The 10,278-nt window shown below is 55.4% G+C and overlaps 1 protein-coding gene across 1 annotated transcript in view; it reads left to right on the forward strand.

Annotated features, from left to right (window-relative positions):
- PRMT8 (protein arginine methyltransferase 8) overlaps nucleotides 1-5,173 on the forward strand; it is a 105,079-nt gene extending 99,906 nt beyond the window's left edge. The window contains exon 10 of the mRNA XM_058282597.2: nucleotides 683-5,173. Coding sequence (XP_058138580.1) covers nucleotides 683-766 — 84 coding nt within the window. The 3' untranslated portion in view covers nucleotides 767-5,173. The remainder of the gene's footprint in view (nucleotides 1-682) is intronic.
- The last annotated feature ends 5,105 nt before the right edge of the window (nucleotides 5,174-10,278 follow it).

Consider the following 10,278-nt stretch of genomic DNA (forward strand, 5'->3'; position numbering starts at 1 on the left):
CTTTTAAAGATTTATTTAATTCATTTCTTTCCCCCCACCCTCCTCGTTGTTTGCACTTGCTGTATCTATTCGTTGTGTGCCTATCTTCCTTTTTTTAGGAGGCCACGAGGACCGAACGTGTGACTCCTGTGTGGGAGGGAAGCGCCTAATCGTTTGAGCCACCTCTGCTCCCTGCTTTGTTGCCTCTCTCTCTCATTATGTTTTCCTCCTTGTGTCGCTTGTTGTGTCATCTTGTTGCATCAGCTCGCCATGCCAGCCCATTGTGTCAGCTTGTCTTCTTTAGGAGACACTGGGAACTGAACCCGGGATCGCCCATGTGGTAGGCGGGAGCTCAATCACTTGAGCCACATCCGCTTCCCCGATTTGCATTTCTTCAGCTGGCCTGGTGCATTGGAAGCGTTGGTCTTTGAGCAGCCCTGGGTGTGGGCATGGGCGTTAAAATGCTCGCCGAATGCTCTGAGGGTTAGACCACAGGCAACTCAACACCCCACTCCGTTTTCTCCATATGGAATCAGCGGGACATTTAGGTTCAAAATCAAAGAACTGCCTGAGAAGATAGATTCCTGACTAGGAATCAATAAGAAAGGGGTAGCGCCTCACCCGCTGGCTGCAGCAGGGAGGGATGGTGCCCCGGTATCCCACCCCCAGATAAGCCCTGTGACCTCTGGCTCTTTCTTTGCAGCGAGACCTCGACTTTACAGTAGACTTGGATTTTAAGGGGCAGCTGTGTGAAACATCCGTATCTAATGACTACAAAATGCGTTAGCACGTGGGGGAAGCTGCAGCGAGCGAGCGAGAAAAGACACTCTCACCTCGACCTGCCGCGCTTGTACCCAGAGATACTGTTTGCAGGACCACACACTCGAAACTCCGAGTTTCACGCTCTGCCTGGAAGACTGGTGAACTCCTCAGGGCTCCTGCCACTGGACGGAGAACCTCCCGCTCCCCGGCTCTGCTCTGGGAGCCCTCCACGAAGCTTTGTCGTCGCCGGCAGAGAGCACCTCGAGCGCTCCCGCTGGGGCCCCAGGAGGGAGACGTCCACGTGTGCGCCCACCGCCCTCCTCAGCCGTGGCTCTCCGGACCTTCCAAGTTTTGCATGCTGCAGGCATCTAGGACAGATCGCTTCCCCTGGGACCTGCAGACGTCGTGTCTGTGATAGCACACGCGAGACCGCCCCTCCGTGCCGCGGCGTGGGCACGCGTGCGTGCGGCTAGGGATCGATTAGTTTCTTTACCCATGGGCCACTGGGTCCGCTTAGGTGTTCATTTGGAGGGTGCGTGTGCGTGTGTGTGCGCGTGTGTGCAGAATATATAGTACTCTCAGAGGAGATTCTGTTGCTTTCGAATAGGAATTTGTTTTGTGATTAGTTCCTGCCCCCCAGCCCTTCCCAGATGTTAAGCAGCTACGAGTCGTGCTCTGTGCTGGCGCCGGTCTCCTGGGACTTGGCCGTGGCCCCCCCCACGGACCATAGAGCCAGGCACCCTGGGGGGGCTCAATAAACCTCATGAGAGTGAAGCAACGGGTGGGCCGTCTGTTCCTGTGCTCCCTCTGGAGAGGGTGGGCTGGGGGGAGGAGGTCAGAGACTGCAAGAGAGCAGGAAATGAAAGGAGCAGCCTCTCCCGGAACAGAGAGGCAGCTGCCGCGCAGGGCTGGCCTCGGCGCATCTCCTGCGCAGACTCTGTGCGGTCCTGCCCCCCCCCCCCCGGGGGTGGGGCAGGGGCCGGAGTGGGTGCTCCCGAATGGGCGACAGCAAACAGGCAGGTGGGAAGCCAAGGTCAGGGGTGTGCATCTGAGGTGTGCATCCTACTGGGCTGGGGGGGGGGTCCCAAGAGAGGAGGTGACAGGGGCTGGGCTGTGGTCCTCAGTCCCTGCAGGTAGCGCCTGGGGCAGGGCGGGAGGATGACAGCGGAGGGACACCCCTTTGCTAGAGCTGAGAGATTGCAGCCAGTGGGGTGTGACGGGGGTCCCTGATCTCCCACCCCTGTTTTCCAGACTCCTGGGCAGTGTCAGCCCTGGCCTGTCATCCTCCCCATCAGCTAGGGGCCTACATGTCTAGAATGGGCCCTTTCTGCTGAGCACAGGGGAAACACAAGTGGGGCCCAGAGGTGGCACCCACATCCCCACCCCGGCTCCAGAGCAACCGATGCAGCTCCAGGCTCCCCCAGTTCTCTGGTCCTAACCTCTCGAAAGTGGAGAGGGCAGAGCCAGGCAAGTGCCTGCCAAGCCACTAGGGCCCAGGATTCTTAAGGCCCGGATGCTCCCTTCCCAGGAGAAAGCCAAGGCTGTGAGCTGCGACAGGAGCCTTAGGCACTGCCCATCACCTGGATGGCCCTGGCTGGAGAGAGCCCCGGGCAGGCAGGGCTGCATCCTCCGGTCAGATGCCCGGGCCTCTGCTCTGCTGTGGCCTCTCGCTGGCCGGCTCTCGGGGGCAGGGTGCCTTTGCCCCCCTTGGCTGGCGAGGCCCTGCGATTCGTTACCTGTCGCTCCCCTTTGCCGCACCGTGGCTCAGCCCAGGGAGGAATGAGGACTTTCTGTGCCTGGGCACAAGCTGCACAAAAGACGGGGTCTCAGCTGTGCACGGGGGCCAGGACTGGCCACCTTGAAGGTTCAGTTGCTAAGCAGCGCACGAGCCTGCCTCTGTCAAACAGAGAGGCCAGTGGGCAGTCTGGCGTCGGGGCAGGCACTGGGCCAGGCGCCTGGGTTCTCTGCTCCTTGGAGGCCTCAGCTTTGCCCCCAGCAAAACCATGTGGTTGGACCAAGTGATTGTTCTTCAAACTGTGTTCTGGGGGGGTCCCCATCTTTGTGGGGGATGCCAGGGGTGGGAGTGGCCAGAGCTCTAGGTCCCTCCCAGATTCCACAGGGACAAGTCTTCCCTTGTCCGCTTTCATTTTCTTTGAGAAAAGGATCCCACTGCTGAACATAGAAATAAAATAAGGACCGGAGAAAGAAGCCAAAGCCATAATGAAAACAAACATATTTGAAAACTTTGCTTTTGAAATCTAGGTGACCCCAAATTTCCCCCAGCCCCAACACTGTGAAAGCAAAGATATCTCATATCCTCTTCCTTCTCTGCTCTCTTGCCCATAAGAAACACGCAGTTTTACCTAAAGCACATTCCCGGGGCCCAAAGCAGCCTAGGCCTGAAATACAATCCCTGGACCCCACCGCACACAGAAAGGAGGACAAACTCTGTGTGCCTAGCCGGGGCTTTGATGGAGTGTTAGATGGGGCCTCCTCAGGGAACATGTGGGCCTGTGGACAACCTACTCAGTAAGCTTGGCAAGAAAAGTGGATTCGAGCTTCCACTTGCCCCTTGGCCTCGTGCTTTTGTGCAGTGAACAAACTGCACAACAGTTTGTGGCGACCCTGAGAAGCGCTTGTTTCCCTTCAGCTGGTGTAAGGCCTCCCTGCCTTTCAGCTCTGAGCCACTCACTTCATTGCTTTCTATTAGAGAGACTCAAGGGGAAAACTTCTTCTAGCCTTGGTCGGAGTATGGTAACAGAACTCTGTAGAGTAGAAGGGAAATAAATGACCTGGGCCAGTTGTGTTTGATTTGGTAATTCTTTAGCTTCTGAGGCAGGAAGTTTCATCTGTGTCATCTCCCCCGGGAGACACATTCCAGGTACCGCAAGAAATGAGAGGCCATTGTAGAGATAGCGGTGGGAGCAGATGGAGCTCAGGAAGGGGAGGCTAGGGGCGACCTTCTCCTTGGCTGGGCCTGGGTGGGGATCTGGGCTGGGGTGTCCTTGGAAAACGCGTACGGAATCCCGAGGCGATGGCCACTGCTTACACCTCCCACACCTCCGAGACCCCGGCATCGTCTACTTTCCTAGCGCTGCTGTAACAAGGTCTCTCGAGCTCCACAGCTTGGAACAACCGGCATTTACTCCTCGCAGTCCTGGAGGCTGGAAGTCTGAGGCCAAGGTGTGGGCAGGCCCTGCTCCCCCCAGCCCTGTGGGGCAGCCCCTCCCTTGCCTCTTGTAGCTTCTCACGCGTGCCGGCCCTCCTGGGCCTTCCTGGGTGGTTCACGCCTCGCTCCGCCCTCCGGCCCTGCCTCGGCATGCCTTCTCCTCCCCGCCTCTCTCCTTTCCTTCCAAGGCCGCCAGTCCAGATGGAGCACCCTCCTGATGCACTGCGAGCTCACCTTGACCCGGATACCTCTGCCGAGGCCCTCATTCCCAACAAGGTCACCTTCCCAGGGACTGGGGGTGAGGATTTCAATGTATCTTTTGAGGGGGACCCCGTTCAACCCATGACATCAACAGATGTCATCAGCTGCCCCAAAGACAGGGAGGCATGACCGACCCGTTTTGTAGCGGCGGCGTGTTAAGACACGGGCAGGGGTCCTCGAGCCAGTGGCAGAGCTGGGTGGAGACCTCAGGGTCGCTTAACCTGCCTCTACTGCACTCAGCTTACTCCTCTCAACCTCAGGCCCAGAAGGTAAGATTCTCTTTGTACCTAGAGAGAAATACAGTGATTATCATTTGATGCTTTTTACCAAATGTATTAGACAAGAAAACGGTTTAAGTTTTTGGGCACAGCAGGTGTGTGACAAGAGGAAAGGGAAAGGGACATTGGGTGGGACAGAATGTTCCCTCAAAGAACATTCAAGGGGAATGAGTTAGTGAGGTCTCTTTGTGGGGGGCGTCAGGGAGCCCCCGCATTGCAATTGGCCTGGCTTTGGGCAGGGAGCCCATTGAATTTAGTGGAGGATTCCAACCCTGGCCAGCCGGACAAAACCCTACATTGCCAGGGGCCCAGCGGATCTGACCAGGAGCCCCGGACATCCCTGGGGCAAGGAGGGGGGCCAGGCAAGCAAAGGCCCTGCAGCCTTTCGAACCTCCCCAGCCACCAGAGGAGAGGGTCACCCCAGCCCCCCACCCCCCCACCACCCCAGGTCTGCAGCCTTCTGGAATGGCCCAGCCCCAGCCAGACCCTCACTCCTTTGAACTCCTGGGATGCAGAAGGGAAGCCCGGGAGACTTCAGGGAGCAATTCACAGCAGCCTCCCTGTTCCTGCCCTGGGAAGGCACCGGTGGGAATGGTAATTTCTCTCTGATTCAGTGGAAAGTAAGCAATAGCTGCTTCGAGCATGTTCCGAATGGATGTGCCTATATAAGATAAGGTCTCAGCATGACAACAGAGATGCTATAAAGATGACTTGACTTATGAGAACTATTTGTCCCTGACTCCTTGATTTTTTTTCTTTTAAGACCGTAGAAACCCATTGGTAGCTTTCTCCTCTGCCACCTTTTCCATCCCTGGGGGATTTCTTCCCTCCATTTCCAACTCTCTTCTCCCCAGACCTGCAGCCGTGGTGCCTCTTCTGGGATATATTTGGGATTGTTTACACAGAGGTCGCTCTGGTTTGTTCTAAGGTCAGCGCATGCTTGGACGCTCTTCCCCCCTAGACCACAAGGTCCAAGGGCAGGGACTCCCTCCTTCTGCCCACGTTCCCCCTGAATGCAGTGGGGGTGCAAGGGCAGCTGATTCCAGCATTCGCCTGACTTCAGGGAAGGTGCCCAAAGGGCCGCTCTGGGTCCCCAGGCTCCAGTCCCTTCTGGGGATCCTCGGGAGATGCCGGAATCTTCTCTACTCTCATAAAAGCCCATGCTCCCCCATCCACAGGTGCTGTCTCCCCTGGACCGACCTAGGCCTCCCTAAATGCTGTGGGCAGAAACGAGGCCTTTGCCAGGCGCTCCCGGGTTCCCTGCCTCTGCAGCCTCCGCTCTCCTGGCACTGCCCCCAGAGGCCCGTTGTAGGCACAGCCTGGTTCCAGACCTCAGCTGTAGCAGAGGGAAACTGAGCCCGTCCTCATGGCCCATCCCCGGGCTTAGGGAAGTCTTGCCTGAGGGGGCTCCCTGACCTGGTGGTGAGTTCTGAGGCTGGGCTTCTGCCCACCTTGATCCCCTGTGTCTTAAGATCCCTACAAGGGGCGGCAGACTTGGCCCAGTGGTTAGGGCGTCCATCTACCACATGGGAGGTCTGCGGTTCAAACCCCGGTCTCCTTGACCTGTGTGGAGCTGGCCCACGCGCAGTGCTGATGCACGCAAGGAGTGCCCTGCCACGCAGGGGTGTCCCCCACATAGGGGAGCCCCACACACAAGGAGTGCACCCCATAAGGAGTGCGCCCCATAAGGAGTGCGCCCCATAAGGAGTGCGCCCCATAAGGAGAGCCACCCAGCGCGAAGGAAAGTGCAGCCTGCACAGGAATGGTGCCACAGGCACGGAGAGCTGACACAACAAGATGACACAGGGAAAAGAAACACAGATTCCCGTGCTGCTGACGACAACAGAAGCGGACAAAGAAGACGCAGCAAATAGACACAGAGAACAGACAACCGGGGTGGGGAGGGGAAGGAGAGAGAAATAAATAAATAAATAAATCTTAAAAAAAAAAAAAAAGAAGATTCCAGCAAGGATAGGAGTTTTCTCTCGTTCTTGTGAATCCCTCTCCCTACTGTGCTGAGGCTCCCTAGCCTGGTTTCTGGAGTCTTTTTCCAGAAGACAGATTTTTCTGGATACCTGCTACCTGCCTGAAGTCTTGAATGACAGCTCCCTGGATCCCTCATTTGGGAGGGCAGCTCCACCTGCAGGGCAAGCTGTTGGACTTAGCTCCTGGGGCCACCACATGTCGTACCCAAACTCTTGGCCTGCTGCCTTTAGGCTGCCGAGACCAGCCTGACTTCCTGAGGATGGGTACCTGACTTCTCAGTACCGGCCTGGCAGCGGTGGACATCCCTGGCTGCAGATCTGGAGCTTTCCAGGCTGCCCGGTTCCTGTGCCCTTGGAAGCAATTAGCTCACATGTAGCTAAGTCTCAGACTGAACGTGTGCACTGATCATAGTTTCAGTCAACCAACATTTATCGGATGCTTAGTAGGCTCCAGGGATGTAGCAGATAGTCATTAGACACCTGCCCTCGTGGACTTCACTGTCCAGTTATTGGTCTTTGGGCAGGCTGGGTCTGCATCTGCCCAATTCCTTAGAGATAGGGGCTCTCAGCCTCCTCCCAGCACCATGCCATCCCATGCGCACCCACAGTGTCTCAGCTGGACACCTCTGCCACACAACATGAGTTTTGGAACCTCAGGGCCCAGTCAAATTCCCACACTACAGTTTATGAAGCCCACAACTTTGGGCAAGTCACTCTACATTTAGGAGACTCAGGACCCTCATCTGCCCCGAAGGACGTAACTCAGAATGAAATGAAAGGCCTACTGTGTGGGTTTGGAAGCTGGAAAGTACAATGGCCATTCCAATTAGAATTGTTTAAGCATTCTGCCCTGAACTGCGATTCCTGGGCAGGTCAGTGGTCTTGAGCCACGCACCCGGATGGTGGTGCTTGAGGCCTGGGGATCCCTTGAGGGTCCTGAGGGGCAGTAGGCACTGTAGCCAGAGCCAGGGTCAGCCCTGATGAGGCCCAGAGCAACTCGGGTGTGAGGCACCCAGGGCTGGGCAGCCTGCCTTCTCGCTGCAGGTTTTGGCCCAGAGTTTGGGGGCTGCAACTGCGGGTGATTCCAGCAGAATTTGCCAAAACCCTGGGCAGAAGTGACCTGCTTTGGGGATCAGGTTCATTAGCTCGTTAAAGGCATCACAAGTGGCTTGCAGAGGTCTTACAATCCATCTCCAGCCCTCTGGCAGACAGCCAGCTGGCATCAGTTGTCATGTGTCCTTCCAGTAGAATGAAAAGATCCTCAATTATAGACTCCGGACCCCACCTGGGGCTCTCTTGGCAGGACCTCGCCTTCTGGCTGCCTCCACTTTCGTTTCTCATCACAAGAACTTGCTGGTGACCTTGAGATCGAGCCTCGGCCACTGTCACTGGTGCCTGGTTTGTATCCTGCAGAGAGTGGAGAAGAACGGCAGATCATCAAAAACCCTTGATAAGCCACATTGTTCATTTTACTCTGAGTTCAATACATGCTGCTCTTCCAGGAGAATTATTCCCCTGGGCTGAAGCTATATTGAGTTTTCATTCTCAGAGCACCTATTGTCTCTGATGGCCAAGGTTAGTGGCTCAGAAGTACATCCCCGATGGATCGATCCTGGATGGGATCCTGGTATAGGAAAAAGAGCATTAGGTTTAAACAAAGGAAATTGGAATAAGGTATGACTTCAGTTAACAATAATGCATTCATATTGGCTTATTAATGGTGACATACGTCTCATAATAATTAAGATGCTAATAAAAGGGGAAACTGGATGTGGGGTAGAAAAAACTCTGTACTGTCTTTGCAACTTTTCTGTAAATCTGAAACTCTTCTAAAATTAAAAGATTATTAGGAATAGAGTAGGTTTTCCAAAATGTTTGTTTTATTTTGGAGTTTAACACTCACTGCTTTTCCTAGGAGAATTATCCCTGTAGTCATATTTTGCTTGGGTTAATAATGTATTGAGTTTGCATACGCAGAGCCCCTCTTTTCTCCAAGGGCCAAGGTTAGTGGCTCCGAAGCATGTTCTGGGGAGCAGGGGGCTCGGGGGGGGGGGGGGGAGGACAGAGGAGCAGGCTGAGCACCTGGTCTTGACTGCAGTAACTCTCACGTAAAGGCTTGAGCGGTGTCTGGCTGCATTTCATGGGAAATATCCAGCCCTGCTGTCATAAAATTTCATTCGTGTGACAGAGGCACATGCCTCGATGGCACCGTGAGCCAGAACAATAGGGAGCCTTCTCTGTGCCCAGGGAAGGAGCCGCCCTCCCCAGGGAACATGTGCACAGGAAGGAAGGAGCCAATCCCAGGGACGTGGAAATGTCTGGGTGCGCACCCAGCAACCTAGTCTAGGGATGGAGGGTTGTCCCCCGACTGGAGAGGTGTGACTGGGGGCAGGAGGAGAGTCACTCCTCTGCGTGTTATCCGAGGGCTGGGTCCAGCTCATAGATAAAGCGTGGGCTGCTAACTCATGGTCAGCTCAGTGGGTCCACTTCAGTCCCAGGGGGAGCCAGGAGAGCTAAGTGAGAGGCCTCTCCCGACTTCCTTCATTCAACAGAGATTTCCCGATGGCCTCTTCCATGGCAGGCTCTGTGCTAGGCACTGGGGACGCAGCAGTGAGCAAAACAGACACCAGCCTGGAATGCACAGGCTGCTGAAGAAGCACACACAAAACAAGAATGGGAAATATTATCAAAGAGGAACAGAGCCTGCGGGTGGCAGGGGCTGCTCCTGAGATCAAGAGAGCCTCCTGAAGACAGGACTTGAAACAGAATTGGAAAAGGAAGGGAGGAGGGGGGGGGGGTGGGGTGGGGCATTCCAGCAGAAGCGGCAGTGCCCAAGGCATAGGAATCCAGAGAGCTTGGGGCATCTGAAAAAGAGCACGGAGAGGACCAGGGTGACAGCAGCGAGAAGGGAGGCCTGAGATGCAGGCAGGGCCCCGTGAGCTAAGCCTGGTAAAACCCGTCCAGGAGAGGTTCTCCTGAGGCAATGAGAAGACATCGCAGGGTTTTCATCAGGGGAGTGACAGGACAAGATTGGCATGCCATACATGCTCCCCGGCTCATGAGCTCAATTTGGCAGTCCTTTGCCCTCGAAAATGATGATAGACCTTGCCCCTTGCTTGCTTCTGAAAATTAGCTGCAGAAAAAGTAAATGCAGTCCTGGTAGACTCTGCAGGAGTGACAAGTGGAGGATGGAGGTGGAGGTTTCTCCTGGTTGTTGTTGTGGACACGACTAGAAGGCAGACTGCCTGGTTTTGGGATCGCCTCGTTCCCTGACAGGCCCATTTGTGCTACTCTGAGAACATTTGCATCAATGTCATGCTGCTCTTCCTGCAAGCACGGCTTCTTCCGGGCCCAGTGAGGCAATTGTCTGGGTGGTGAAAGGTGGTTGGCAGGGTCCGTGCCAGACTGGATCTTATTTCAGGATTGTTCTGGGGTCTTCGAGCCCCAGGCAGCTGTTTCCAGGGGAGCATACTGCTCAGCATCGTTTTCGTTTTCAAGAGCATATTCTTGAAGCGTCTTTCGGAGGCTCCACTGGTCATCACGGGTTTCTGATACAAGTGCTTTCTGGCTCATTAGCTCAGTTGGAAAGAACATCACACTTGAAGGCAAAGGCACGGGCTTTGCAGACTCACAGCTCGGTTTCGCTGTTGTGGTTGATACCAGGGCTCTGGCGACAAGCGGACCTGGTTGAAGCCTCACTCCTGGTGAATGGCCAGAGACTCGCGGCAAGTTGCTTGAACTCTCCGCAACTGAGTGGATTCTTCTCCTGCATTGGGGATGGGGGGGTGACAGTTTCACCTTCCTTGTAGGGCTATTGCTAGTGTCAGATGATGTCATGTGTGAT

The sequence above is a fragment of the Dasypus novemcinctus genome, chromosome 20, assembly GCF_030445035.2.
Source record: "Dasypus novemcinctus isolate mDasNov1 chromosome 20, mDasNov1.1.hap2, whole genome shotgun sequence".
NCBI classification, from domain to species: domain Eukaryota; kingdom Metazoa; phylum Chordata; class Mammalia; order Cingulata; family Dasypodidae; genus Dasypus; species Dasypus novemcinctus.